The following is a 25,679-nucleotide window of genomic DNA, read 5'->3' on the forward strand; positions in this document are numbered from 1 at the left end:
AATTAGATATTCATATTTACATAAATATATGAGGTGTGTGGCGCGTTTACTATTTTAGGCAAATATATAGGGACGGTTCTGGATCCAGCCCGATTCAAAGTATTAGTTATGGGATAATCCAAACACTTTCCATATATATTATAACTAGGATTTGAGGAGGAGTCGGTTATATTGTTTGAATGTTGCAATAAATGGCCATTATCGCAAGGGAACTTCTAAAGAGACAATATATAGGTAATTTTATATTACATCTATAAACTATAACAATAATTTAGAACTCACAAAGGATCCATGTTCAATGTTTTCTGTTGGATTGGAAGATGATGATATTTTCAAATGGCGTGTATGTTTTGAAGGACCTCCCGAGACACCCTATGAAGGAGGGATTTTCAGTGTTATTTTGACGTTTCCCGAAGATTTCCCAAATAGTCCACCACAAATGTTATTCGAGCAAGAAATGTGGCATCCAAACATATATCCAGATGGGAAAGTTTGCATTAGCATATTACATCCTCCGGGTACCGATCGTTACAACGAACAAGAGAAACCAGAAGAGCGTTGGAGGCCAATTTTTGGTGTTGAAAGCATTTTGATAAGTGTTATTTCTATGCTAGGTGAGCCAAATCTTGAATCACCTGCAAATGTTGATGCCGGAATCCACCTTAAATCTAACCCTGCAGATTATCGCAAAAAAGTCCAGAGGCTGGCACGGAAGACACTGGAATGATTTTAAAATTACATTTTAAGTTATAATGCATAAGCATAAAAATCATAATATAATTGTTAAAGTTAGCCTCATTAGCAGCTAGTTGTCTTTACCTGGCTTGTAATCTATTTTTCTTTTGACTCTGCTATAGTTTTGTTTATTCGGTGATATAACTCTCTTTTTATGGCTATGTTTTGGAGAATCTTTGTATATGGCCCTGTTGGATCGTGAAACCAAAATTTCACGATCATCCAAAACTAGGGTAGACAAAAGCAAAGCGTCCATCGCAGTTCTTTCATCACAAAATTCAACAAAACCATAGCCTCTTGATTTACCCATCCTGTCCAAACATATTTGTACAGCCTTAACGGGCCCGCAACTTTTGGTAAAAAAAGATGAAAGTTCATCCTCGGTGGTTTTGTATGAGAGATTTGTAATGTACACTGTTCTTGATGTTTTATCTTTAGATAAAGTTGTTGGCATTTTCTTCTCAATTTTTCTAACCCGTTCGCTCGTTTTATTAATCATTGGAATTGATGGTGTTACTTGAAACTTTACATCTTCGAGTTCACAATCTAATGGCCACCCTATCTCGTTTATCAACTTCTGGATAACTTCCCTTGCAGCATCCTCACGATCAAATTCTACATAGCAATATCCAACACTAAAATTTCTCTTTTCAATCGGCTTACAGGCTTCGGTGCCATCGGTACTTGCTCCTTTTCCTTCCAAAGTTACAGGCCTGCAATCTTTATCCACGTTATTTGAGTCTACCCTCCTATTGCCAGCACTATTTGAATTTTCAGTGCAAAATCTGATTTCTGAAGGAACAAATCCGATGTTTGAAAAAAAATTTTCCAAGAGTATAGAGATGGAATCCTTAGTAATTATATGCTTAGACGTTATGTTTTTAACAAACACAACTCTTTCTTCAAATAGTGGTTTTGTAGGTTTTGAAAATTCACATCGGAATGTGCCTCCAGATATTCTACGCCCAACTGCCTTCTCTAGTGCATTTTTAGCGTATTCATGGCTTTCAAACTCGACATAGCAAGAGCCACCCCTTCGTAACATACGAACCTGCTTAAAACCAGGAAACTCAGAAAAAAATGCTAAAACATTTTGTTCACCAACTTTATAGCTTAATTTGGAAACCCAAAGAGTGCAAACTTCCTCTTTCCTATTTACCCATGCCAAAATAGATTCTTTGTCTTTGGAAAGAAGGAAATGCCCTTTGTTTTCTAAAGGTGGTAATAGAGGATAATTACTATCTGCTGTTTGTGGATGCATATGATCCTGGGAGCACAGAGAGTCACTATACTCTGTGGTATTTACTAATGTTCCAGGTGCCTCCAGAGTGAATGGGGTATGGATAATCGATTCTGAAAGATGTAATAATGGTGATTGTAGGTTTATAGGTGGTACGGATGGCATACCGTCGAACTTACAATATTTAAGATCTGGTGAAAAATCAGGTGTAGAACATGAGCCACAGTTGCTAACTCTAGAGGAAGAAAGCCTAGAAAGAACAGGAGATGATGGTGGTGGCATTGGGGCATTTGGAGGCACTGCTGGCGCTATTGAAGGATCCGCACTTTCACACCCATCCCAAGTGGCTCTGGTCACCATTTCCAAATCCTTAAGTGTTAATTTTGGAGATTTTATCTTTGTAGAACAGTCATAAGATATACTAAAGTTCTGTTTTCTGAGTAAATTGGAATAACTCCCACTATCAGATGAAGTTTCAGAAAAAGTTTCTAGTTTCCTTCGTCTTCTGTCACGCCTCAAAATAATATTATTCAGACTTAAAGTGGTGCTTGTACGGGGTTCTGCATTATTATGTGTTGAAACTGTCATATGCGCTCTTTTTATGTCCTCTACTACTCCGGATGTTTGTACATAATCGATATATTCTTCAGCCAACTCGTTTGCAGAAACTATAGAGAGGGCGGTCTCATATAACCATACAATTAATGTATGTACTGTACATGGTTCTGGAATATCCAATTTAATATTTGTTGTAGAACAAAGACCAGTATAAATCTTATTAATTATGTCACTAATGTCAGATATGTGCTTATCCAAGCTCTTAACGCCATCTATTAAATATAGCCAACATAAAGGGTCATCTTTGTACCTCGTCAAAAATCTGGAAATGACATTCACATACTCTGAGGATGAATGCTTGACCAACAATTTAAGTTCATACTTGCTCCAGTAGGAAAGTATACGATACACACCTCTAGATTCTAGCTGTTTGTCCGAACTTTTTGACAATAACTCCTCTCCACTAGATAGTATATTTCTAAACTCTGAAATAGAGCCGGGGTTTGTGCGTCTTATACAATCCGCTGCAGTGATATGTAAAGTTATTAAATTGCTAAGATCAGAAACAGCTGTCTTTGATGCGTTGAAAAGAGATATTAAATCACTTATCCTTGGTGATTTAGTAGCCATCACAAGCATATAATTTACCCAAATACTTACGGATTTAGGCATGTGCCTAGATGCTCTTTCATATATCAATAGAGATCTTGAATGACTGGTGCGAAGTGCATAATTTGCATAATTAATCCACAGATCATCGCGTTCGTAACCCAAATCATCCAAAGCACGCTGATATACCATCATTATTTTTCCATAATCACCACATTTCAGCTCAAACTCAATGTAGTCATTCCACAGTGAATTCATGTTATTAGTATTCATAACTTCATGGAATTCTGATTGTATTTTTAATTCAAAAGATTTCCTTTGTTCCCAGGCATCAAATCCTATTTTATGTTGTTTTTTCCCGAATTCTGTGTCCTTTTGATATTCTGAGGGTAATTCTTCTTCCCACACGAGATATTCATCCAATAAATCCGATAAGCCGGCCAAGGGTAACTCCAATTGGCGATAAAATAAACTACGTATGCGATCTAATTGTGAGCAGTATGCTTCATTTTGCACTTTGGGCAACAATTCTTGTTCAAATCTACGGTAGTATGACCATATTTGTGGTCCGTCTAATGTGTGCAGACCATAAGCCTCCAAGCTGGACTCGAAAAGACTCCTTAAATTAGCATAATCTGCCGATTTACGGCACTTTTCACGCTCATAACGCAAATATGAGAGCCATATTTCGACAGACGGTTCATTATCTAGAGCAGTCTTATATAAATTAACAATATTTTCGTCGTCATCAGATTCCTCCTTCCTGTCTTCAATGAAAGAAATCCAAAACTGATCGTCCACAACACAATGTTTAAAGCACTCGATCCTGAAATGGTTAAGCAGATCCTTACGGTTATCAAGTGATGATAGGTAAATTGCTTGCTTGTAAAGTTCGTAATTCCAAGGGTTCTGTTCAATCTTTCTTTTTATTTCATCAATGTCTTCTGTGGACAGAGAATGATTTTCATTTAGATTACCAAATCTGGAATCCAACATATCTTTACACCTCCATTATAACTCAGAACGCTCTACAGGAACGGTGGTAACAGGAAATGCACATACCGTGCCAACGACTGTATTAAATATACACACATTAACTGTCATAAATTTTTAGAATACAAAAAAAAAAATCTGAGTGCCCGCAACTTGCAATCAAAATTGGAACCCGCCTTCAGGAACGTAAGAACCAAATTGGATATCAGAACGTTCAAAGTCTTCATCAAAGTCACGATCTTCTGGGAAAAAGCGGTTCAAAATATTTCCCGCCTTTTTGTATATAGCAGCAACTTTGCTATCTTGCAACACATCTAACATTCGCACGGCATCAACCTAAAGAGATTTGTAGACGGCCAATACAGAAATATTATATATGTAGATTATTTGAACTCTCTAAACTTACCTCTCTTACAATTGTGGCATATGGATTTCTGGGTAATTCCTTGGTTTCCATTATATGTTGACCTAGTGTTAGAATGTTATCTAAGGCTCTGAGAGCTACACCGATTAGCTTTGTATCTGTGGTTGAAAGGATCTTACAAATGTGTTTAATACAGCCCCTAGATGCTAAGTTCTCTGCTTGCTTCATATCACCTCCAGAAGCGGCATTACATATGGCCCAACTCGCCTCCCTTTGGATATCAAAATCGTCACCATCCATTAATTCCAATAGTTTCTCAACAACATCTGATTGCAAAAAGGCTTCAATCTGATCCCTTGTACCAGCAGCTATATTGGATAATGTCCAACAAGCTTCCTTTTTTATTGTCTTCTTTTCAGAAAAAAGTAATTTATAAAGAATTGGAATACAACCGTAATCTACAATAACTTGCGTTTGCGCATCATTGCCAGTTGCGATATTTCCAACTGTACGCAGAGAAGGTGTCTGGACAGCAGGGATGACATGATCCATAAGTTGGATTAGTCTTGGACATGCTCCAGAATCAATCACAGACTGAATGTGTTCCTCTGATCCGTCCGAAATATATGAGAATGCCCAGCATGCGTCAGTAAGTACCTGAAATATTTTTATGAGATATATGGTAATACCTCAGTGTCCGGATGTTCTATAAGCCTTGAAATATATGGAATCACCGGTCTGACTTCCTCGAAAAGTGGCTTAGGTTTCCCTCTACACAAGTTAGAGATGGTCCATGTAGCATTACGAATAACACTTTCTCTTTGTGAATTTGATAGAAGAAACAAGAGAGGTTTCAAGGCACCATGCCCCAAAACCAAATCCCTGCATTCCGCCGAATCTCCTGCTATATTCCCCAAGGCCCATATCGCCTGCTCACGAACCTCCTCTTGAGACGATTCCAGCAATGCTATCAGCTTAGGTACAGCTCTAGATATTTATTTGTTATAACTTTGAGTTATTTTATGTAAAGAATACACGTGCCTAAAGATGAAAACTAACCCATGGTCCGTTGTAATCTTGGTCTGTTGATGTGTACCAGATGCTATATTCGTAATAGCCCAAGCAGCTTCAAACTGGAGTTCAGGCGCATCGTTCCTTGTTAGAAACTCTATAAATATTGGTACAACACCGGAATTGACAACTTGTTCAATAGGTGGATCAAATTCCAGAGACAAAATTTTCCGAAATTGTTTTGTACACGCCAATTGTTTATTATAATCTGACGATCTCAACCCATTTGCGTAGTGTTCTAACTCTGAAGGAGACCAATTCAAATTGCTGGTCAGAGAATCTTCATTGTTTCCTCTTAAACCATTACCGATATCAATATTTTGTGGTACATTTCCAATTTCAACAGGGTTAGAGGCTGTACCTTGAGAACGACGTTTTTGCAAATTTATATCGCGAATTTGTTTCCTGATTTGGGACTGGATATCCTCCCTTTTGCGACGAGGGTCGTCAAATATTTTTTTATATTCTTTCTTGCGTTCCTCACTTCTAAACATCGTTTTTACGTGTATATATTGTATAAATATATCATATGATGCACTTGTGTTTTTTGTGAGATCTATAGAAACGTATTAAATAATATATGCGTTCCCACAACCATCATCTATAGGGTCAACAAACCCAGGAACCATACCCCTTGGCAAACAAACATGTGGGCTACACATGTTTAGGGATAGCTCTACACTAAACCCTAGACGATGAAAACAGAGTAATCACGAATAGAGACACAAAAGAATATTACATATGTACGTTAAGGTGTCTATCAAGTTATCTCATGACCCAAAACTACCTAAAATAACTAATGTAAGGGGTGACAAGTGAAAACATACTTCTTGGAACCTTTTCCGGAGGCCTTACGCTTAGAAGCTGGTTGCTCATCTTCAGATTCTTCTTCCTCTTCTTCGTCATCCTCATCTTCCTCAGAGCTAGACAAGAAAGAATTGTCCTCTGGCTCGAAGTAGCCAATGATGTGGACTTCGTTCGCTCCACCCTTGGTGGTCAATTTCAAGCCACCCATAGTTGAGAAGAAGACATCAACAGTGGCCTGAGAATAAGTGTTAAGATATTCAACTAGAACAAATCAAGATAATATATCGACAGTGAGCATGGAATCTTGGCAGAGTCCACGTAAATACGGTTATTGATACAAAATTGGCTCTATGTAAATACTTACATGTTCATGAACGTCCTTTTGGAGTGAGCATACGTTGTACACCTTATCACCGTCAACCAATTGAACATAGGTTTTCTCGTCACTTTTTGGCTCGTTGAGGCATACTTGAGAGAGGTGAACAATATTGGCCAACTCATTCTTTGGGGTAACACTGTTACCAGGAGCGATTACAGCACCTACAGAAGTCGTTAAGACAAAAATAATGGGAAATCGTTATCATGCAATGAATGGTAATCGAAAACCTACCGAACAACATCTTGATCGCTTTGGGTGGGTGAACCGTGACGGTAAATGACTAAGAATCTAGGAATAATGACGTGGTATTGTTTAAACAAAAGTTAGTTTTGAGAAAACTGATTGTTTTTAACCGAATGCCGGTTTATGCGAGTTATTGGGTAGGCCAATAATGGTATATTTGACATCTCTATGGGGAAGACGGCTGCGGAATTTTGAGATTCTACTATGAATGTGACGAAATAAGACGAGTATGCCAGAAGTACAGCGGGATCAAGAGTTTTACCGACAAAAACGCCAGAAACGTTGCGGAATATTCTGCATTTATCCCAAAAATCCGAAGGCGGGCGGTACTGAAGCTGCAGCAGCAGTTCCTCCCGGGAAGGTGACCAATAGCTGATCTTATCCAATTGAATCTGGAATGTTTCTGTTAAAATAAACTTGAGTAAACACATAAGTATCCAATCATACAGTATTAAACAAGTTTTATGGCCTCTGGCATGTCTAGCAAATCTCCGTAGAAGTAAATAGCCCATGAGATAGCGACGAATCCTATTGTCCTCAGGTACATCCTTGCGTTCTCGGATACCAATGGTTCCTTGACGTGGTCCATTCCCGGAAAGTGCATATTTCTCGCCTATTTATCTTTTATAACGCTCACATGTTACTGTTCAGTGAATATTGGCGTATGCACTAACAGAAATTGAAGTAGTAGTAAATGATACGATAATTTTTATAACTAATGAGGATTTGAAGCTTACCTGGTGTAGGAACGGAAATGAAGGTTATGCTACTGTGATTATAATTAAAATAAAGTGATATTTTACAAGTAAAATTTACGAATATTTCCTGTTCGTGCAACAACTAAGCTATTACTCCCCATTACAATCGGTTGGTTGTCTTCACAGTTCCATTACTGGTTGATAAATTGCACACATGTTTACGAAGGATATTTGATTTCTATTCTATAGGTATATAAAATACGATGTGAATAGTATCTCGAATATGCTAGGTAGTAATGTTGTTTTTAACAAGCATATATAAACATTGGCATTACAAAACATGGCAACGGTATACAGCTGGATACTTGAGAACTTGTAAGATATAGTATAAATATAACATCCAAATACCACTCAGTTATGAAGAATCGTCTGCCTAACAATGAACTGATAGGTTATGTTATAAACGACAAGCACCCTAAATCTATTCGTGTTGCTTGCGATAGGTACAATCACATACTATGTAAAATTTTCACTTGTATATAGGTATATGTATGTGGTCCGCTACAAAAAAGTCTTTAGAATGACAAAAAAAGTGTGGGCCCATGACGAACACAAGGAAGCAAAGCTAGGTGATATCGTCAGGATACAGCCTTTAGGTTATCGCATAGGACCTTGGAAGACTTATGTTCTCTCCAGGATACTGAATAAGCAAGATCCACATCTGCAATGTTGAAAGTTCTCTTTATTAATAAATAAGCAAGTATGTCAACTTCAAGTCTTTATTTGGGGCCTTTTGCTGACCTCTTGGCAATTCCAGAACTCAAAAGGTGTTTGTGGAAGTTTGAGAGGCCGTTATTGCTGTGGATCGCATCAAATTGGTTTTGCTTTTGTTGTTCCAATTCAAACTGTTTTCTCTCTTCTAGCTTCTTCCTGTAGGCACCTGTAACGAATACTTCAGCAATAGCTCCGTTAGTTGCCAGTTCATCTTCTAGAAGTTTTTTATCTAATGCTATTTCGCGTTCGATTTGGCGCTTCCTCGCTCTATCGAGTATCTTCGCCATATACTGAGGTTCCTTAGTCCTCTGCTTATTCTTTACATCGTTATCATTATTTTCGTTAGTATCTTTAATCTTATCCGGAGAATATCCTAAATATGTGAACTTTGTAGCTTCCTTTTCAACGGTGTCTTCGTCTACATATTCATCGTATAGGTATAATGATGGATCTAACTCTTTATCGACATTTTTCAGATACTTAGTGCTTCTATCAGAATAGTATTTACCTTCTATTTCATCCAATTTCAGTCTTTTAGTATTAAAATTTTTTTGGTGTGATTCTATACGAACAGTCGGTTCAATGCGATCATCGGTAGTGGAGGAGTTATCAAATGCTAGGTTTAGCAGATTTCTGTCAACATTCTTGGTAATATTTGGCTTTAAAATAGTTTTGTTTGTGACCTTTAGAGCATTTTTTTTTGGTTTAGTGTCGATATCTTTATTACCATTCTTTATAACAATCTTCATTTCAAATTTTATTTATCTAATAAGTGCCATGTTTATTAATACAGTTTAGGTCATATAATACATTGAATAGTATACACAGACTGTATAAATTTGTAGCGAGTCCCAACAAATATTGACTTATTCAATATATTGTATATGTACATTTATCGGAAAGCATCTTGGTTATATATTAAAGTTAAAATATCAAAATGGATGATGAAGAAGGAAGGTTGTTTCGATGCAGAAGAACTTGCTGTGAAATGTTAGAAGATCGCGGTTATTTCATTCCAAGCCAAGAAAAATTAGAAACTTTTGCAGAATTTAAGGCAAGATACGAGTCATATGATAGAACGTAAGTCAAAATATCACTTAAATACAACATAAATGCCAATGATACATATAATCCATATACAGACGCTCGAAAATGCTTTTGGTGGCTTCACAAAAGACGGCCTCAGAAAATAAAGTTTTAGTTTTCTTTGCGGATGAAACTAAAAAAACTGGTGTGAAGCCAATTAGAGAGTTAGTTCAAACATTCATGTTGATGTTTCTAATCGTTAAATCTAGGCTAACTGAACGTATGGAAGATCATGATATTCATAGAGCAATTCTAGTAACACAAAATGTTCTTACCTCCTTCGCAAAGGATGTTAGTTTTTTGCTATTACCCATATACCCACTTCTAAACTCTTTATAAATACGTGTTTAGGCTATAATGGAAGCGTCGCCTAGAAATATAATAGAGAATTTTATGGAAACAGAACTACTTGTCAATATAACTAGGCATGAGTTGGTCCCTAAACATGTACCGTTGACAATGGAAGAAAAGCAAAACCTATTGCAGAGATACAAGGTATGCATAATCATAAGTATACAGACAGTGGTATTAGGTCAAAGAAAACCAAATTCCAAGAATACAATCTGCTGATCCCGTAGCCAGATATTTTGGCCTATCAAAAGGGCAAGTTGTAAAAATCATCAGACCGAGTGAAACTGCGGGAAGATATGTGACCTTCAGATTGGTCGTCTAATATCGTAAATCGTATAGATGTAAACTCGTAAAATATAAAGTCATTCTAAGCACATTCATAATTTAGTTATGATACATTTAAAACATTTGCGATACCATCCTTAGAAGCTGTACAAAGGGTGTTTCCTGTCTTATCGAATGAAGCATCTATTATGTTCGAATAATGTTTATTTATAACACCTTTAAGTGACAGCGACCGAGTCTCGTATATGCGAACAATTCTATCCCAGCATCCAGCAGCAAAAATAGTACCATCATTCCTAATATCCAAAGATGAGATACCGGGTGAATTCTCTGGGTCTCTTGGTATACTTGATTTTATATGACGTATACCATCCTGATGAGTAACATGATACATATGTATCAACCCTCCAGTGTCACCTATCAAAACAACATCTTTCCATGTAGAAAGGGCGGGTATTGCCTCAAACGTATCCATATAGTGAACTGGAAGTGCGGGTTCTTTTAAGTTTCTTAAATCGTGGATAACTATTGATGCTGATTCATAAGTTGAAAGTATATATGAGCTTCCGAGCGCAGAGAATTGTTTGCATGTGTGCAACATTCCTATTTCACTTTTTTTAGGAGTCTGAATTACAGGAGGGTTGATTGTGTGAATTACATTTGAGTTTATTCCTCCTACATAACACCTATTATTTAGTCATATACATACCACATTCTATTCTTAAATCAAACACTTTAATATTCTTCTCACACGGCACTATTATACACGGAGTAGTTGAGGATCCGTAGTTAAGTAAGCTTATCCTGGCAAAGGACGTTGTTATTGCATCTACCAAATGGTGTATCTTACAGGATTTTAGATCCAGTATAGATATATCTCCTCTACTCTGAAGCAATATGCTACTGTATTCGGAGGTTGTGCCTATATTTCAATAATGTGGCCATGAGCAAATTTACCTACACGATAAGGTAAGACAAAATCCAATGGTTTTTCTATATTATGCGATAAGATAGGGTTTGAAGTTTCAATATCCCATTGAAATAGAGCGCCAGTTACAGAAGATGTTAAAACGTGGGTGTTATAACATCTGGCCGATGTAAAGCCATCTATACTTCTAATGGATACTATACTCTCAATATTCATTACTATACCTAAAAATATGATATATTCACGTAAAAGATATACTTTTTCCCCAAACTTTCTGCGATACAGGGGTGAATGTGTAAAATTGTCTAACAAGGTGAATGGATACCGAAATCTCAGGAGTAGCGGAAAATTTTAGATGAAGTGTATATCATACCCATATACTGTAAATTAAATGGTATAGTTCTATATCACGAAAGTTGGAAGAGTAAAGAGTTTGCCTAGGATGTGATAAATGCATAACATACGAGGGAAAATAGACTGGGGAAGATGGGTAGCTTTACATATTCTCACATGCAAATTAAATACTAGTACACGTTATAAAGACTTCATTACTATGGAATTATTGTACTGATGTGGAACACTGGATATTAACGATGCCCCAACATGAAACGTTTACTAAGTGACCGAACAGGGGCAGTCTTAGCATTTTATCTGTGCATTGTTTAAAATACTCTTTAAATTATTATAACTCATAATTTTGAGGGTTATTTCATAAGTATCTACATGACCCTGTTCTTCGGGTTGTAGATAAAGTAATTATGCGACAGAAAGATACGTCTGGCATAAGGTTCTGGGAAGATGAGTAGGATTTACTCTATTTTGTCATTTAGAAGGCAATTTGCCAGTACATTGCACCATGAGATGAAGAAATCATCCGGAATGCCAGCTGCAAGTGAAAGACCATTATACAGAAATGCATTCGATAGAGCTGATAATCCTAAGTTATGGTTAAAGGATACTACGAAGTACAATCATCCAGAACCGGTAAAAACTCTAGGTGATTTGCTAGTGCCTCATGGACATGGCCATTTATTCGGCAACAGCGGCTCTACACGCTATGCGCATTATGTTAATGTATGGGAACCGACGTTCCCTAAAACTCCAGATCTGTCAAAAGGTGAGCTCATTTCAGGTGCGAACTTCACAAGAACAAGCGGATGGCATTTTCCTGGGGAACCAGCAATAGTATCTGTTGGTAAACTAGGACCTGCTAACCAACGAGCAGTAGGATATGCTGAAAATGCAGCTGTTCCCGAGTCTATAAGCCCGGACGCTTTTCCAGATTTCAGGGAGTATAGAATTCCAAATGGTGCCGACAGGAGGGCTACCATCTATCTGATGACCGCCACTGTATTTTTCTTTATTATGGCGTTTGCAAGAACACTTGTTTGCAAACTTATCCACTATTTCTGGTTGTCCAGAGATGTAGCCGCTAGTGGAGCGCTTGAAGTTAATGTGGGTCAGATGCTACCTGGTGACCAGGTTACGGTAAAATGGAGGTCAAAGCCAGTTTTTATTAGAAGGCGCACACCCGAAGATATAGCCAGAGCTAAGAAAGATGACGAGCTACTTGACAGCATGAGGGATCCAGAATTGGATGAAGATAGAAACAAGAATCCTGAATGGCTAATAAATATCGGAATATGTACACATTTGGGATGTATTCCAACCAAAGGAGGCAACTATGGAGGGTTTTTCTGTCCATGCCACGGATCACACTATGATGGATCTGGTATGTTTTTATTAACTTGTATAATATTATATGTAGGACGTATCAGACAGGGCCCTGCACCAGCAAATTTGGAGGTGCCTCCCTACAGGTTCATAGACGACAATACCATCCGTTTGGGATAAATAATACCCTATAGTATCACTTTACTCATAATCAGCGTTTAAAATAAGTTGTTGGATAAGTTAAAATTTGCAGAGCAGCCAAGATTGTAATGTCTAGATAATGGATATATGAATATTCTAGAAATTCGATGACTGCATTTTAACAGCTGGTACAACAATCTAGTAGTGTTTTAGTGTGTAAAACTGTTAATTCAACAAAAATTTGAAGTTCTCTGGGAAGTTTTCTCCAGCCACAGTAACAAACTTATCACCTTCCTTCTTGAAGAAGTTGTGGATAATTTCACTGCTGCTGAATGAAACAACGATCAGATGTACATGAGTAGGCAAGCCTGCCTCATAGTGAACAGCAACATGTGAACAGTGTTGTTTGTCCTGTCTCTCGTACAAAACTTGACCACCAGCATGAACCTTGTCCAGGTTACGATACAGGCTAGGGGTAAACAATTTATAGTCAACGCCGAATCTAGCACCCTCAACAATAGACACGTCGTCGTGCTTGTCGCTAGCAATGTCAAGGGAACGAGAGTAGAAAGCGGACTTGTGGAGATTCTCAATGTATGATGGCAAGCTAACTGGTCCCCATTGTCCATCGGTTTTAATGAAGAGTTTGTGGTTGAATCTTGCCTTATCAACAATGTGAACACGGCACAAAAGTGGTCTGTCACCGACAGAGTAAATAAGAGAATAATAACCAAATACATCACCAGAAGAGGTCTCCCAGATGGTGTGTTCGCCATCAACAATCTTGCCGATAGAAGTTCCGTTTAGTGGAGAAATATTGAAGATACGGTGTCCGTTCTCGTCAGAAGCGTTTGTTAAGAACTTATTTTCATCGACTGCGTTAATATCCAAGGTAACCTTGTCAGAGAAGTTAAGCTCTACTGGGTAGTCCCTGTTGTAAATTCCATCATAGATCTCTTTGGTAGTCTCTGCCCATCCGTTGCACTTCTTAAAGTATCGGACTTTCTTGGATCCGTCCGGAAGTTGGACAGTGAAATAAGCAATGAAGGGCAAGGTGAAGTTCAAGATGAGATGAAAGTCAAGTGCAGATTCTCCTGCAGCAGCCTCAAAAAAGGTAAAACCATGTCCTACAATCTTTGTCAAGACGAAATCCTTTACTGGTGTGTAAATAATCTCATAGAAGGGGCCGCTTCTCACACCCAAGTAGTTGAAATGTTCAAAATTTACAATGGTATTGTAGTCCAGTGTAACATCCAAAGCACTCACAAAGGAGCTGGAGCCAATAAATGCCAATATAGCAAACAATTTAAACATCATGACTATCTACAATCGAAAATAATGCTGGTCAGCCTCTCGGGACCAGGTACGTTGTAGGGTGTGTGGATTTTTCTTGGCCTTCCGCGGACAGCGTGCAAAGTACGCTAACAACTACCTTTCAGATTCACTGGAAGAATAACTTTCCAGAAGCGAAGAATGAAAATTTTTAGTGATAAAATAGTGTACAATATATAGTCGTACTCACTGCAGTCTTTGGATATACCCAACCTTATACACCATGTGTAAGTACCTCCGTTCTCAAATGGAGATGGATGTTCAGGCTAACATCCATTCCAGAGTCACTAATCATCGGTCACTTTTTTTGAATATATTATATTTATGTATGTCACATTTGCTTTAAATTGCTCAGTTGCTGCAGGTGCAGACGGGCCACCCTCTTAATCATCTAAATAGGTTGTTAGGATTCAAAGAGTAAAAATGGGCCAGACCATGGACTTAAAATTCTGATTTATATAGTTACACAAAAGTAATATTAGATGTGTCCGGAAATAATGGCGAATGAAGTCAATTAGGATATTCTTGAGCCATACTGAGAACTTGAACAATTTCCAACCATCCACTTAAAATTCGTGACTATGTAGATAAAATGGTCTAAAAATAGTGAGAATTATATTTAGATGGTCTTGGAAATCCCCAGATGAGCATCCGTGATACTCTACGTATCATGTTAGGAAATTCTCTCTGTGTGAACACAAACACCGTTCGTTTAATTTCAAACATAATTTATATTGCTTGCTTTTTATTTTTATTAAAGCTTCCCTCCGAAATGACTGCCTACTACGACGTCACTCCTAGATCTTTCAACCTCCCCAAAGTGGAGCTTCACACTCATTTGGATGGTGATGTTAGATCGGAGACTATTTTACACTTTGCGAAGAAGAGAGGAATTAAACTACCCGCTGATACAGTTGAAGAGGTTAGAGATTTGGTAACTTTCGTAAAGACACCCAATGTTCCGCTTGACTTTAGCAAGTTCGACTTTGTTAATGCAGCTGTTGGTGGTTGCAGAGAGGCACTCAAGAGGATAGCCTATGAATTTGTTGAGACAAAGTTTAAGGAAGGTGTAATCTACGTCGAAGCTCGCTATAGCCCTCACCTTTTTGCTAATTCAAAGGTGACTCCAGTTGTTTCTGGTCAAATTCCGGGGGATGTTACACCTGAAGATGCTCTTGTAGCTGTGCTTGAGGGATTTAAAGAGGGTGAAGAGAAATTCGGAATTAAGGTCAGGTCCATTCTTTGCTGCATACTTGCATTCCCATACTGGTGTGATGAGGTAGTAGAACTATGCAAGAAATATCGTGATAGAGGAGTCGTAGGAATTGATATTGCTGGAGGTCGCCCTCCTCAAGAATTCTTCTTTTGCAAGGAAGAAGTTAAAGCCTTCCAGGATGCCTTTGAACATGGTATTCACAGAACTGTTCATGCTGGCGAGGTAGATTCTGCAAAACACGTAGAATTTGCTGTTGATGTGCTTAAAGCTGAGAGGATAGGTCATGGTACCAAGATTATTGAAGATATGGAAATTTATAAAAAGGTCGTAGGTAAGGATGTTCATATTGAAGTTTGCCCCTTCTCAAACTATATAAGTGATTCTTGGGATTATTCCACTCCTCATCCTGTTGTAAAGTTCAAGGAGGATGGAGTGAACTACTCGATAAATTCTGATGATTCGTCCATGTTCCGTAAAGGTCTAAACGGGAACTATTCCTTCTTGGCAGAGAGGTACGGTTTTACCATAGACGAATTCAAGAGGACCAATATAAATGCCGCAAAAGCTGCTTTTCTTCCAGAGGATGAAAAGAAGGAACTCTTAGATAAGCTATATAAGGCCTATGGCATCCAATAGTTCTATATAACACTACCAAATCTGGGTCTAATATCCAGTGTAAATTGTATAAATTACTCATTTATTACTACATTATAAATGCTTCAATTTGTCTAATGGCAAATATTTGTATTGTGCATTCTAATTTACTGAGTTATTCTCCGAAGAAGTCTTATTGTTCCGTATAATATGGCTATTTCCTGTTATCCATTTGGTTTTACCTGCATTTTAACAATTTCTCAATACAATTATTCGTTTTATTGTTTTTTTTCCAGATATTACCATGAATTTGTAACTAACTCACCATTATAATCTATTAGTCTTACTATATCCCATATAATTGCTTAGATCATAGATAAAACCTTTTATATATAGTACCACGGGGAGAACCGCTGCTTCTAGAAGGTCTGAAGGCCCCCAAAACCTACGGAAAATCCGTAGGAGTCAAGAAGGGTAGGAACTAATAACACACATATAACACAACACCTACATCCAGGGCAGATTAATTAGTACCACGGTGGTTTTTATACCATTTTAAAAATAAAAGAACCCCTCTATATCATTATATACCTTTGAAGTTATCCCATTTTCTAATTCATCTTCACATTTCTTCTTTGGTCATCCATTGTATTTCATTTCCTTCTTGACAACTAATTTATTGATCACAAGAGCATTATTTACTGTCTTTTATTCTATCTATGATTAGTCATATTCTTTTATTTATCTGGCCTTATATAACCCTTGTTTAATAGAGTTAAATCAGTTGGTACACACCTAGGCAGATGTTAATATAAATATTGCAGACTAAAACATACATGCACAACACTACATTTGCATCTCATTATTCCTCTTTGCAAGAATCTGGGTTGATAGGCGATATCACATGTTAGACTATATGGTATATGTTGTAGTGGAAAACACTGTAGTTAGTTCCGGTAACCTTTGTAGAGGACAGTCTCTCTTGGTAGGTTAATGTTATGGTGAGTAGGACTGAGTGACGTCTATGGAAACTTCAGCTTTCCCCTAGACTTTGAGGAACTGCAAACCATGTAGAGTTGTAGTAGATCGATGTGGGTCTCAGAAGTAGTATAGTGTTGCAGATGCCACTTAGTTATCCAAGCACCATGCCAGTGTCTGGAGGAGAGGTGACCTGAGATGCCACGAATGTGATGGCAGAGTGTTAGACCAGATATGGTAATTTTCATGGGTTAATTCCGGATTGCAGCCACACAACCTCCATCCAGTGAATCCATTGGTTATGTTCTGGAGAGAGTTGTGGTGAACCATTGACTGAGTAGTACCTATAGACGTATACATAAGCAACATAGACAGGGATAATGATGTATAAATGTACTTTTGGATAGTAGGTCAAGGCTGGGTGTGTCTACAAACCGGAAGGTGACCATTACTCTTCCTGTGAGTCTGTTCACTTTGGAGTAGTAGGGACTCTCTCTGGAACACTCCTGAGAGACAAAAGACCACGTATTTTCATCGGTACTGATGCCGTGTCTAGTTGCCAGAGTACTAGTGAATTAGAGAGTAAACTCTAGTTGTCTTAAGCACCGGTGGGGTCAGTGAATAACTCTTCATCTTCTTCCTACAGTAGACACTTTAACTCTGGAAGTATGTCGTCTGATAGTATCTTTACTTGACATTTGTGATGGAAGTCGCCGAGGGGGTTGGAGTGCTGTGCCTTTAGTTCTTCCTCCACCAAGGCTTTTGCGTTCCGCCGAGATGAACCTTACGAGCATCTGGCTAGGAGAGGACATTACGGAGCCAGAACACCGTTTACTGCGGTTACGCCATAGTTGTTGAAGATGTTGTGGAGTTCCGGAGTGAGGAAGTTGTCTTCCAGGTTGAGGAGTCTTCCTGCACTGGAACCTGCGAAGGACCTGGAGACGAGGCGGATGATCGATAAATACCACAGGTACATGTTCTTCTTCATAGGGTTTGCATTGGCGGCTAATCTGAACACGAGTCTTCTCACTGAGACTCTGTTTGAGTGTGACAACTTTGCTAACAAGTGCAACTTTTCCTACTTTGCGTCTGGGTTGGCTGCATTCCTACTCGCCTCCTTCACACTGCATTTGGACTTCAAATCCATGTTGGTATTCGGATGGTTGTTTGTGCCACTCCAAATCTCCCTGGCGTTGATTGGAGTGTTTGGAGAAGGCGTTGGAGCTCGCAATGCGTTCATCATTTGCTACGCAGTTTACGGCGCACTGGAAGGATTCACTCTCAAGTCGTGTACATTCGTCATATCGAGGTTCTTTCTGAACTCCACAATCTCCATTTTGTCTGCTGGTTACCCGGCCTCTGACATTGTCCTGGGTTGTTTTCAGTACCTGGTGGAGCATTTGGTGGGTTTGGAGACCACGTCCAGCATCAGACTCTGTTTGGCCTTGTGTCACTTGTTCCAAACGGTACTCACCATCATAGGATTGATCTGGGCCACTGTATTGTACTTCAAGTACAGTTCCAGAGGTTCAGAGGAGACTACCAGTACCAGGGACGAGTTCTCGAGGTTCACTCAGTTTCTGAGAGTGGCGTCTCACATCAGGTTTTACTACCCAAGGGTGATGTTATTTGGACTGACAAGCTTCATTGTTGCATTTTTCTTTCCCTGTTTGATCCCCTTCCTCTTTGACATCTCTCACACTGCAAAGTTGGTGATATCTCTGACATTCACCTTGATGGACGTCATCGGCCTCGTCTACTCATCCACTGTTGATGAGACGGTAGATCCGTCTGGCAGGAAGGAGTCTCAGTCCCACATCTCGTTTTTGTTTTTCAGGGACCTCCACCTGTACGTTGCAGGTGTCCTTGCTCTGGCGACCTGTGCATTCACACTGTGGGCCAGATGCCAGGGTGACTATGAGTTTGTGAAGTCCGCAGAAGCGATCTTCTTCATCACAGTGGTCACGTGTTTTGTCGACGGCTACTTGTATGGAAGGGCACTCAATGGGTGCAACCCTATTCTAGAGTACTACAACATTCAGGTCGACGAGGAGGGCAACAAGATAGTTTCAGACGAGATCATCGAGATGAACAACACTGTAAACGACGTCTCGATGGTGTTGGAATACGTCTTTTCGGCGGTCTCACTCTGTGCCTCTAACGTGACTGAGGAACTCATCCTCAAGAGTCTAGCCAAGACTGCCTAAATGCGGTAGATATCCAGTTGGATACTCAGCAAAGACTGATTCTAAACTCTGTAATACTCATAAGACCGACCTAACAGCTTCATACACAAGTATGTACATGAGTAGAATGTATGTGAAGTGGTCAACAATCAGACTGTAAGTATTACAGCAGAGGTTAGTTATAAGATCAACGGCAATCAACCGAAAAATTGACCATTCCCAGATCTAGGAAGAACTTTGATGAGCAGCAGCCTTCAAGGACTCCTTGAGCTTGTTGAACAAGTTGTCATCTGGCAACTCATGGGCATGTGGGCAGCCAGCATCCTTAAGCTTGGCAACGAAAGCCTCATGGGTGAGCTCCTCGTGAACCTTACCATTGAAGCCCAAAAAGACATCCTTTCCATCAACCAAGGCAACGTGGACAACAGCGATATCACCAGCCTTGCACTGAGACACGGCATTGACCTTGGCAACCTTCTTGCCAGCGGGAGCGGCCCAGGTGAAGTGGCCAGCGCAGTTGAAACCATTGACATCAGCACCAGCAGCGGCTTCGAAGACAACAGCCTTGAGACCATGGTGGTCACCATGAACTAGTTCACCAAGGGCGGCATCTGGGTTCTTGAAGTCCAAAACGGCAGCAGAGGCAGCGAGGACGCTGACGGCAGAGAAGAGGATAGCGGCGACTTTCATTCTGTAACGAATCCAAGGATTAAAGCGTGTGTGACGAGAAGACAAAGTGAATGAACATGCTGGCTAAGGCCGGCTGAGATGATGGGGAGAAGTCATGGGGGTGGCAGGGAAGAAGACAGGAGTGACCTATGTCCTTCCACGGTCCTTCTTGCTACCGTTTTCTGGCTGCTATGAGTACTTGTGGCATTACTGTACCCTGTTTGAGTGTTGTGAGTCTGAGATTGGCGTCTGGAGTCCACCATTATGGCCACTTGAGAGACCTCTCTTCCGGGACTTGTCTAATGAGTCATACACGTTCCCCTTTCAGCCCGTAGTGGTCATAACTGTTTGTAGTCCACTGTAGAGTCTCCTTCTTTGGTTGGTTGTTCCAGTGACCAACTATGTGTCTGTAGCAAAGCGGAGGACGAGTCCCGAAGAGTGAGGGATGCGAGCAGGCGACTGGAAGGAGCCTAAAAGAGTACTCTTCTCAGCACTACCAGAGGTAGTAATGACCTACCGACGTCGGAGACTAGGTAGTTTATAATGACTATCCGACTGAAGGGAGGATAGGAGTGATGGAGACTCTGGATTCTTGTGGCTGAAAGGATGAGCAAAGTGAATAGAGGAGAAGTGGCAAGTATACGCAGTATATGAGTCTGAATTGTCAGTTGCTCTTACTCTAGTAGACTCTTTAGAGACTCTCTCATTCTACTAGTAGTACTAGGAGGACGACTGAAGGGAGGATAGAGTGGTGACTATGAGTGTTTCTAATAGATGAGTCTTGTGACTGTGGCGACTGTAAGGAGCCCGTGTAACCATTGTAGATGATAGTCTCTGGTCCTCCATTCTCAGTGGACTCTAATGGAGAGCCTCCATTCCACCTCCGGTGGCAGTGCCTCGAGAGGTTGACCTCTTAGTGTTACTTCCCAGTTGGATCAGTGACTATCATTCTAGTCTCATTTCTGACACATTCTACACTTGCATTCCTACTGCATCTACATCTTTCTTGTCATCTCTGCATCTCTCTTGCTTTAACTATTGGCTGCTCTCTACTCCAACATACTGTTGAGTGGACTGTGTTATGGACTCGGTGGAATTTTATGGAGAGTTGATAGATATTGAGGTTGTATCGACTGACGTGAGTGTTGATTGTACTACTGAAGACTGCTTTGATAGTTGTTCATCTTGTTCTGTGGATACTCTCTCTGACGATGAGCTGCTTGTGAGGGAGGATGAGTGTATGGAGAGTACTAATGGAGGAAGTGCTTGATAGAGATGTAGCATATAGTAACTAGGGGTGTGAATGATCATGTATCTTAGTACTGGATTCAGAAGAATGATGAATGGGTGGGATAGTGGACATTCATTCGGGCTTTCTAAAGTAATAGAGGACACTGGACTATGAATTGTGATTTGGTCTTGCAGGACTAGGTGCTGTTCTATGGAAAACTGCTCCTGCTACTCTTAAAGGTCTTGGATATGCAGCTCTTGCAACAGGTGTTGCTGGATTAATCTGTATTTGGACGGAAACTCTATAATCGCTATAAAGGAGATCCTTGGGTTAGGCAGATTTAATGGGTGTCTATGGAGACCCTTGGGTTAGACAAATTTAGGAGTCTATGGAGATGCTCTAGATGTTCCTATGGAATCTGTACTGAGTAGTTGGTCTTAATTTGTTGGTTTGTTTTTGTTTCATGTTAGCTGTTTCTGTTCTTGTTGGGTAGTTTACTCTCTTCTCTAGGTCGACTGCTGCAGGATCCTTTTTTAGCCTTTGGTCTCCCATTCATCCACACTGATCATTCTGGTCACACCAGTTGAGAGTTGGGAGTAGTATGAGGATCTTGGCAGTGCTATGGACGGTGTGTTTGGTAAAATTGTGTTATAGTGGGAGTGATTTACAACCACAAAATTCCCCTGAAGCTACTGGACAAGAATCTCCAGAGGCTGTAAAGCCTTTAAGCCCTTTCCTCACCAAGGTCGATGGATCCTTATTCGATGTAGAGGAGGCTGAGGAATATGCTGTTAAGGTTCTAAAGCTGACCAGTAAGAAGGGTGTTACTGCTAAGAATGTAAGGTATGATGGAAAGGACATATGGTCTGCCAGGGCTGTAGTTGGTTCTCCTTGTTCTTCAGCAACTCTTTACTTTGATGGAGATAAGCCTACTCTGGCTGTTATAAGGACAACAGGTTTCTTTGGTGGCGAATCCACGGTCTACAAGTACTATGATGGTAGTAAGTGGCAGAACGATAATGAAGATGACCATAAAAAGAGGCGGGCTGCTCTGAAGAAGTATAAGCATGCACTTCCTGCCACTCTAGACCTTGTCACTCCAGATAGTAAGAAGATTGATGTGTATACAGAAACAGAATCCGGAGCATCCTTCCAGGAGTATTCTCCGAAGAGGGCTTTCCACATATCCTCTGTTGTAGACTCTGGAGCTACTCTATGGGAGGCTTCTGGAGCTGGCCAAAAGTGTAAACTTGTAGAGTCTTATGCTAAGGATGGTGTAGAACTTCTTTACCTGGAGACTTCCGGTGGTAGTGGTACTAAGTCTAAGTACTTTGAAAAGACTGGTGGAGTATGGAATGAGCTCAAGAAGGATCAGTTTTATGAGAAAGCAAAGGCATTGATTGGAGAATCTGGAGAGGATACTTCTCTAAATATCTCTCATCCGAGTAGAATACTGTGCCAATCCTTCGACTACACTTTTGACGGTAATGCCATAAGACTTATAGTTCCCAAGGAGGGTGTAACCGTTACAAAGTTGGTAGTTGGCACTGAAGAGGTTTATACCCTTTCATCTGGAGAAACATTCGAGTATGCTAAGGCATATCTTAACAAAGATGGTAGACCTGAACTTGTGTTGGTTACCCTAGACAATTCCTCCGGAGACTCAAAGAAGGCTTACTCTAGGAGTGAATGTGGTAAGTGGGTAGCATGTACCAATAGTGATGCTAAGATGAATGGTTTAAGAACCCCTACCGGAGCGAGGTTCTGCACTTCAGTTGACCTTTCATTAGCCAATAGCACTGACGAATGCAGTATCTTTGAGGTGGAACTACTGGGTGTTACCACTAGACAATTTTATCCTAAACCAGGCTATCTTGCCAAGGAGATATGAGATGGTGAAAAGAAACTATGGAAATCTGTAAAAGCAACTTCTGATACGGTATTAGTGGGACGAAAGTCAGATGGATGTGACCACTGTTGTTCCTGTCTTATTTATGGGAAAGGTGATAAGGAACTACTGGAGATGACGCTGATAGTGCCTCCAACAAGGAGATGGTATTACTTTGAAAAGTTGGTGGAACATGGAGTGAAGTCGCTAGAGATGTATTTTTAAATAAGCTAAAGGATATTGTGACAGGGTCAGGATAATCTACTTCTACTGTAGCATCTCCTGGGACTCCTCAATAGTGACTCCTTATGAATGCTGCATCTTGACATAGTACAATGCAATGCCATGACGGCATCTTGATCACATTCCATTGGAGTGTGCATACTTAATTAATGATAGTCCATTTGCGTGTGTAGATAGTGTTTCCTAGTAGACTATTTATGAGTACCTCCCTTAGTAGACCCATAACTGAGTCCTTCTCCAGAGGATCCATATTAGACAGAATTTTTAGTGACCATTATTAGATGCACCTTTTAGCAGACATAGTGGTATTAGTAGGTCCATGGAGACTTATTCAGAGTAGACTCTTTCTAAGACTCTTATGGAGTGTGTCTCTTAGTGAGTTGAGTGGGTAGTATCTAGTGAGTGTCGCTTGGTCTCCATCCAGAGGGTACCTTAGAGTAGGTCCATGGTAAGTAGTGTTATTGTAGACTCTTAGGTGTCTCTTGATGAGTATCTTTCATAGGTACTTTTTTAGAGACTTTATGAGGTTCATTTTAGGGTGACTTTTTTATAGGTGGTTTAGTAGATGAGTTTAGTAGTGCATATCCAGGGGTGATTTTTGATGGTGTCTTTAGTGAGTAGTTTCTACTGGGGTAACTAAGTAGGTCCATCCAGAGGGTAGATTTTTTATGGGTGTTTTGACTAAGACTTTTTTAGAGGGTGGATTCTAGGTACCTTTCAGTAGGCGATTTTTGTGGAGACTCTTTTAGAGGGTCATTACTAGGGTAGTCTTTTAGTGAGTCATCTTATGGGTGTCTTATGGAGTGTCAATTCTAGGTTGGATTTTTACATGCATTTTTTATGGGTGTTTTTGTGGTGTCTTTTTTAGAGACTTTTTTAGAGTATTATTCTAGTATCATTTTTAGGTTAGTCTTAGTATCATTATAGTGAGTAGTGCATTTTCTAGGTACCTTTCTATACTGGATTTTTGGTGAGTATCTTTTAGAGGGTCATTACTAGGGTAGTTTAACTAGGGTGGATTTCTAGTGGTGTTTTTTTAGGTCCATTTCCTGGGTGACTTTTAGTAGGTGGTTTAGTAGGTCCATTTCCTGGGTGGATTTTTAGACATGTTTTTTCATAAGATTTTTTTAGAGACTCTTTTAGTGAGTCATCTTATGGGTGTCTTATGGAGTGTCAATTCTAGGTACCTTTTAGTAGTGTCAATTCTAGGTCGGATTTTTGTGGTGTTTTTTCTAGTGTCTTTTAGTAGTAGATTTTGTGGGTCAGTTTTTTAGAGTATTCTTGGTACCATTATTTTTAGGTTAGTCTTAGGATTAGTTTCCTGGGGTGTTTTTCTAGGTACCTTTTAGTAGTGGATTTTTTAGGGTGTTTTTTAGTAGTGTTATTTTAAGGGTCATTTTTTAGTGTCGATTTTTATAGTGGATTTTTTATGAGGTTCATTTTAGTAGTAGATTTTGTGCATGCATTTTAGTAGTGCATTTTTCATTAGACTTAGGATTAAGTTTTAGTAGTAGATTTTTAGTGTCGATTTCTTGCATGCATTTTAGTGAGTCAGTTTTTTAGACAAGTTTTTTCATAAGATTTTTTGCATGCATTTTTCATTAGACTTAGGATTAAGTTTTAGTAGTAGATTTTTAGTGTCGATTTCTTGCATGCATTTTAGTGAGTCAGTTTTTTAGACAAGTTTTTTCATAAGATTTTTTGCATGCATTTTTCATTAGACTTAGGATTAAGTTTTAGGATTAAGTTTAGGGTTTAGGGTTTAGGGTTTTAGGGTTTTAGGGTTTTAGGGTTTTAGGGTTTAGGGTTTTAGGGTTTAGGGTTTAGGGTTTTAGGGTTTTAGGGTTTTAGGGTTTAGGGTTTAGGGTTTTAGGTTTAGGGTTTTAGGGTTTAGGTTTTAGGGTTTTAGGGTTTTAGGGTTTAGGGTTTAGGGTTTTAGGGTTTTAGGGGTTTAGGGTTTAGGGTTTTAGGGTTTAGGGTTTTAGGGTTTTAGGGTTTTAGGGTTTTAGGGTTTAGGGTTTTAGGGTTTAGGGTTTTAGGGTTTTAGGGTTTTAGGGTTTAGGGTTTTAGGGTTTTAGGGTTTTAGGGTTTTAGGGTTTAGGGTTTAGGGTTTTAGGGTTTTAGGGTTTTAGGGTTTAGGGTTTAGGGTTTTAGGGTTTTAGGGTTTAGGGTTTAGGGTTTAGGGTTTTAGGGTTTAGGGTTTTAGGGTTTTAGGGTTTTAGGGTTTTAGGGTTTAGGGTTTAGGGTTTAGGGTTTAGGGTTTAGGGGTTTTAGGGTTTTAGGGTTTTAGGGTTTTAGGGTTTTAGGGTTTTAGGGTTTTTAGGGTTTAGGGTTTAGGGTTTTAGGGTTTTAGGGTTTTAGGGTTTTAGGGTTTTAGGGTTTTAGGGTTTAGGGTTTAGGGTTTAG

At 39.5% G+C, this 25,679-nt stretch overlaps 13 protein-coding genes across 13 annotated transcripts, besides 2 other annotated features; 6 read left to right on the forward strand and 7 right to left on the reverse strand.

The window, feature by feature from the left end:
- Positions 1-96: 96 nt before the first annotated feature.
- On the forward strand, positions 97-757 carry BEWA_011590 (ubiquitin-conjugating enzyme E2, putative). Its single transcript, XM_004831350.1, has 2 exons — positions 97-234; positions 276-757. The coding sequence occupies exons 1-2, from the start codon at positions 192-194 to the stop codon at positions 725-727; spliced, it is 495 nt and encodes a 164-aa protein (XP_004831407.1). The 5' UTR covers positions 97-191; the 3' UTR covers positions 728-757.
- A 48-nt stretch (positions 758-805) lies between these two features.
- Positions 806-4,261, reverse strand: BEWA_011600 (RNA recognition motif domain-containing protein; the record flags this gene model as incomplete). The annotated part of the gene is made up of 1 exon (XM_004831351.1): positions 806-4,261. Exon 1 carries the CDS (start codon positions 4,136-4,138, stop codon positions 806-808), a length of 3,333 nt encoding a protein of 1,110 aa, XP_004831408.1. The 5' UTR covers positions 4,139-4,261.
- A 33-nt stretch (positions 4,262-4,294) lies between these two features.
- On the reverse strand, positions 4,295-6,154 carry BEWA_011610 (importin alpha, putative; the record flags this gene model as incomplete). Its single annotated transcript, XM_004831352.1, has 4 exons — positions 5,559-6,154; positions 5,189-5,486; positions 4,542-5,156; positions 4,295-4,471 (listed from the first exon to the last, which is right to left on the reverse strand). The coding sequence occupies exons 1-4, from the start codon at positions 6,062-6,064 to the stop codon at positions 4,295-4,297; spliced, it is 1,596 nt and encodes a 531-aa protein (XP_004831409.1). The 5' UTR covers positions 6,065-6,154.
- Positions 6,155-6,291: 137 nt separating this feature from the next.
- On the reverse strand, positions 6,292-7,119 carry BEWA_011620 (hypothetical protein). Its single transcript, XM_004831353.1, has 4 exons — positions 6,988-7,119; positions 6,742-6,917; positions 6,398-6,612; positions 6,292-6,357 (listed from the first exon to the last, which is right to left on the reverse strand). Exons 1-4 carry the CDS (start codon positions 6,995-6,997, stop codon positions 6,354-6,356), a joined length of 405 nt encoding a protein of 134 aa, XP_004831410.1. The 5' UTR covers positions 6,998-7,119; the 3' UTR covers positions 6,292-6,353.
- Positions 6,454-6,489: a sequence feature (CT-rich).
- A 1,357-nt stretch (positions 7,120-8,476) lies between the features above and the next one.
- BEWA_011630 (hypothetical protein) lies at positions 8,477-9,297 on the reverse strand (the record flags this gene model as incomplete). The annotated part of the gene is made up of 1 exon (XM_004831354.1): positions 8,477-9,297. The coding sequence occupies exon 1, from the start codon at positions 9,218-9,220 to the stop codon at positions 8,477-8,479; it is 744 nt and encodes a 247-aa protein (XP_004831411.1). The 5' UTR covers positions 9,221-9,297.
- Positions 9,298-9,339: 42 nt separating this feature from the next.
- Positions 9,340-10,281, forward strand: BEWA_011640 (DNA-directed RNA polymerase, putative). The gene is made up of 5 exons (XM_004831355.1): positions 9,340-9,551; positions 9,614-9,721; positions 9,767-9,848; positions 9,909-10,052; positions 10,090-10,281. The coding sequence occupies exons 1-5, from the start codon at positions 9,409-9,411 to the stop codon at positions 10,228-10,230; spliced, it is 618 nt and encodes a 205-aa protein (XP_004831412.1). The 5' UTR covers positions 9,340-9,408; the 3' UTR covers positions 10,231-10,281.
- Positions 10,278-11,690, reverse strand: BEWA_011650 (hypothetical protein). Its single transcript, XM_004831356.1, has 4 exons — positions 11,380-11,690; positions 11,151-11,345; positions 10,903-11,115; positions 10,278-10,868 (listed from the first exon to the last, which is right to left on the reverse strand). The coding sequence occupies exons 2-4, from the start codon at positions 11,335-11,337 to the stop codon at positions 10,297-10,299; spliced, it is 972 nt and encodes a 323-aa protein (XP_004831413.1). The 5' UTR covers positions 11,338-11,345; positions 11,380-11,690; the 3' UTR covers positions 10,278-10,296.
- A 62-nt stretch (positions 11,691-11,752) lies between these two features.
- Positions 11,753-13,022, forward strand: BEWA_011660 (ubiquinol-cytochrome c reductase, putative). The gene is made up of 2 exons (XM_004831357.1): positions 11,753-12,853; positions 12,890-13,022. The coding sequence occupies exons 1-2, from the start codon at positions 11,920-11,922 to the stop codon at positions 12,973-12,975; spliced, it is 1,020 nt and encodes a 339-aa protein (XP_004831414.1). The 5' UTR covers positions 11,753-11,919; the 3' UTR covers positions 12,976-13,022.
- A 139-nt stretch (positions 13,023-13,161) lies between these two features.
- Positions 13,162-14,250, reverse strand: BEWA_011670 (signal peptide-containing protein; the record flags this gene model as incomplete). Its single annotated transcript, XM_004831358.1, has 1 exon — positions 13,162-14,250. The coding sequence occupies one exon, from the start codon at positions 14,248-14,250 to the stop codon at positions 13,162-13,164; it is 1,089 nt and encodes a 362-aa protein (XP_004831415.1).
- Positions 14,251-14,944: 694 nt separating this feature from the next.
- Positions 14,945-16,148, forward strand: BEWA_011680 (adenosine/AMP deaminase domain-containing protein). The gene has a single exon (XM_004831359.1). It carries the CDS (start codon positions 15,041-15,043, stop codon positions 16,118-16,120), a length of 1,080 nt encoding a protein of 359 aa, XP_004831416.1. The 5' UTR covers positions 14,945-15,040; the 3' UTR covers positions 16,121-16,148.
- Positions 16,149-17,916: 1,768 nt separating this feature from the next.
- On the forward strand, positions 17,917-19,263 carry BEWA_011690 (hypothetical protein; the record flags this gene model as incomplete). The annotated part of the gene is made up of 1 exon (XM_004831360.1): positions 17,917-19,263. The coding sequence occupies one exon, from the start codon at positions 17,917-17,919 to the stop codon at positions 19,261-19,263; it is 1,347 nt and encodes a 448-aa protein (XP_004831417.1).
- A 204-nt stretch (positions 19,264-19,467) lies between these two features.
- BEWA_011700 (signal peptide-containing protein) lies at positions 19,468-19,932 on the reverse strand (the record flags this gene model as incomplete). The annotated part of the gene is made up of 1 exon (XM_004831361.1): positions 19,468-19,932. One exon carries the CDS (start codon positions 19,930-19,932, stop codon positions 19,468-19,470), a length of 465 nt encoding a protein of 154 aa, XP_004831418.1.
- Positions 19,933-21,743: 1,811 nt separating this feature from the next.
- On the forward strand, positions 21,744-23,033 carry BEWA_011710 (signal peptide-containing protein; the record flags this gene model as incomplete). The annotated part of the gene is made up of 1 exon (XM_004831362.1): positions 21,744-23,033. The coding sequence occupies one exon, from the start codon at positions 21,744-21,746 to the stop codon at positions 23,031-23,033; it is 1,290 nt and encodes a 429-aa protein (XP_004831419.1).
- Positions 23,034-24,996: 1,963 nt separating this feature from the next.
- Positions 24,997-25,676: a microsatellite.
- Positions 25,677-25,679: the final 3 nt, after the last annotated feature.

This window comes from Theileria equi, chromosome 3 (genome assembly GCF_000342415.1).
Source record: "Theileria equi strain WA chromosome 3, complete sequence".
NCBI lineage: Eukaryota > Apicomplexa > Aconoidasida > Piroplasmida > Theileriidae > Theileria > Theileria equi.

Coding starts and splice junctions, on each gene's coding strand:
- BEWA_011590 (XM_004831350.1), top strand. CDS start 192: ATGGCCATTATCGCAAGGGAACTTCTAAAGAGACAATATATAG. Junction 235..275: donor TCTAAAGAGACAATATATAG/GTAATTTTATAT, acceptor ACAATAATTTAG/AACTCACAAAGGATCCATGT.
- BEWA_011620 (XM_004831353.1), bottom strand. Junction 6,613..6,741: donor AAAAGGACGTTCATGAACAT/GTAAGTATTTAC, acceptor ACTTATTCTCAG/GCCACTGTTGATGTCTTCTT.
- BEWA_011640 (XM_004831355.1), top strand. CDS start 9,409: ATGGATGATGAAGAAGGAAGGTTGTTTCGATGCAGAAGAACTTGCTGT. Junction 9,552..9,613: donor TACGAGTCATATGATAGAAC/GTAAGTCAAAAT, acceptor ATCCATATACAG/ACGCTCGAAAATGCTTTTGG. Junction 10,053..10,089: donor ACCTATTGCAGAGATACAAG/GTATGCATAATC, acceptor CAGTGGTATTAG/GTCAAAGAAAACCAAATTCC.
- BEWA_011650 (XM_004831356.1), bottom strand. CDS start 11,337: ATGAATATTGAGAGTATAGTATCCATTAGAAGTATAGATGGCTTTACA. Junction 11,116..11,150: donor TGTCTTACCTTATCGTGTAG/GTAAATTTGCTC, acceptor ATTGAAATATAG/GCACAACCTCCGAATACAGT. Junction 10,869..10,902: donor TGATTTAAGAATAGAATGTG/GTATGTATATGA, acceptor GGTGTTATGTAG/GAGGAATAAACTCAAATGTA.
- BEWA_011660 (XM_004831357.1), top strand. CDS start 11,920: ATGAGTAGGATTTACTCTATTTTGTCATTTAGAAGGCAATTTGCCAGT. Junction 12,854..12,889: donor ATCACACTATGATGGATCTG/GTATGTTTTTAT, acceptor TATTATATGTAG/GACGTATCAGACAGGGCCCT.
- BEWA_011680 (XM_004831359.1), top strand. CDS start 15,041: ATGACTGCCTACTACGACGTCACTCCTAGATCTTTCAACCTCCCCAAA.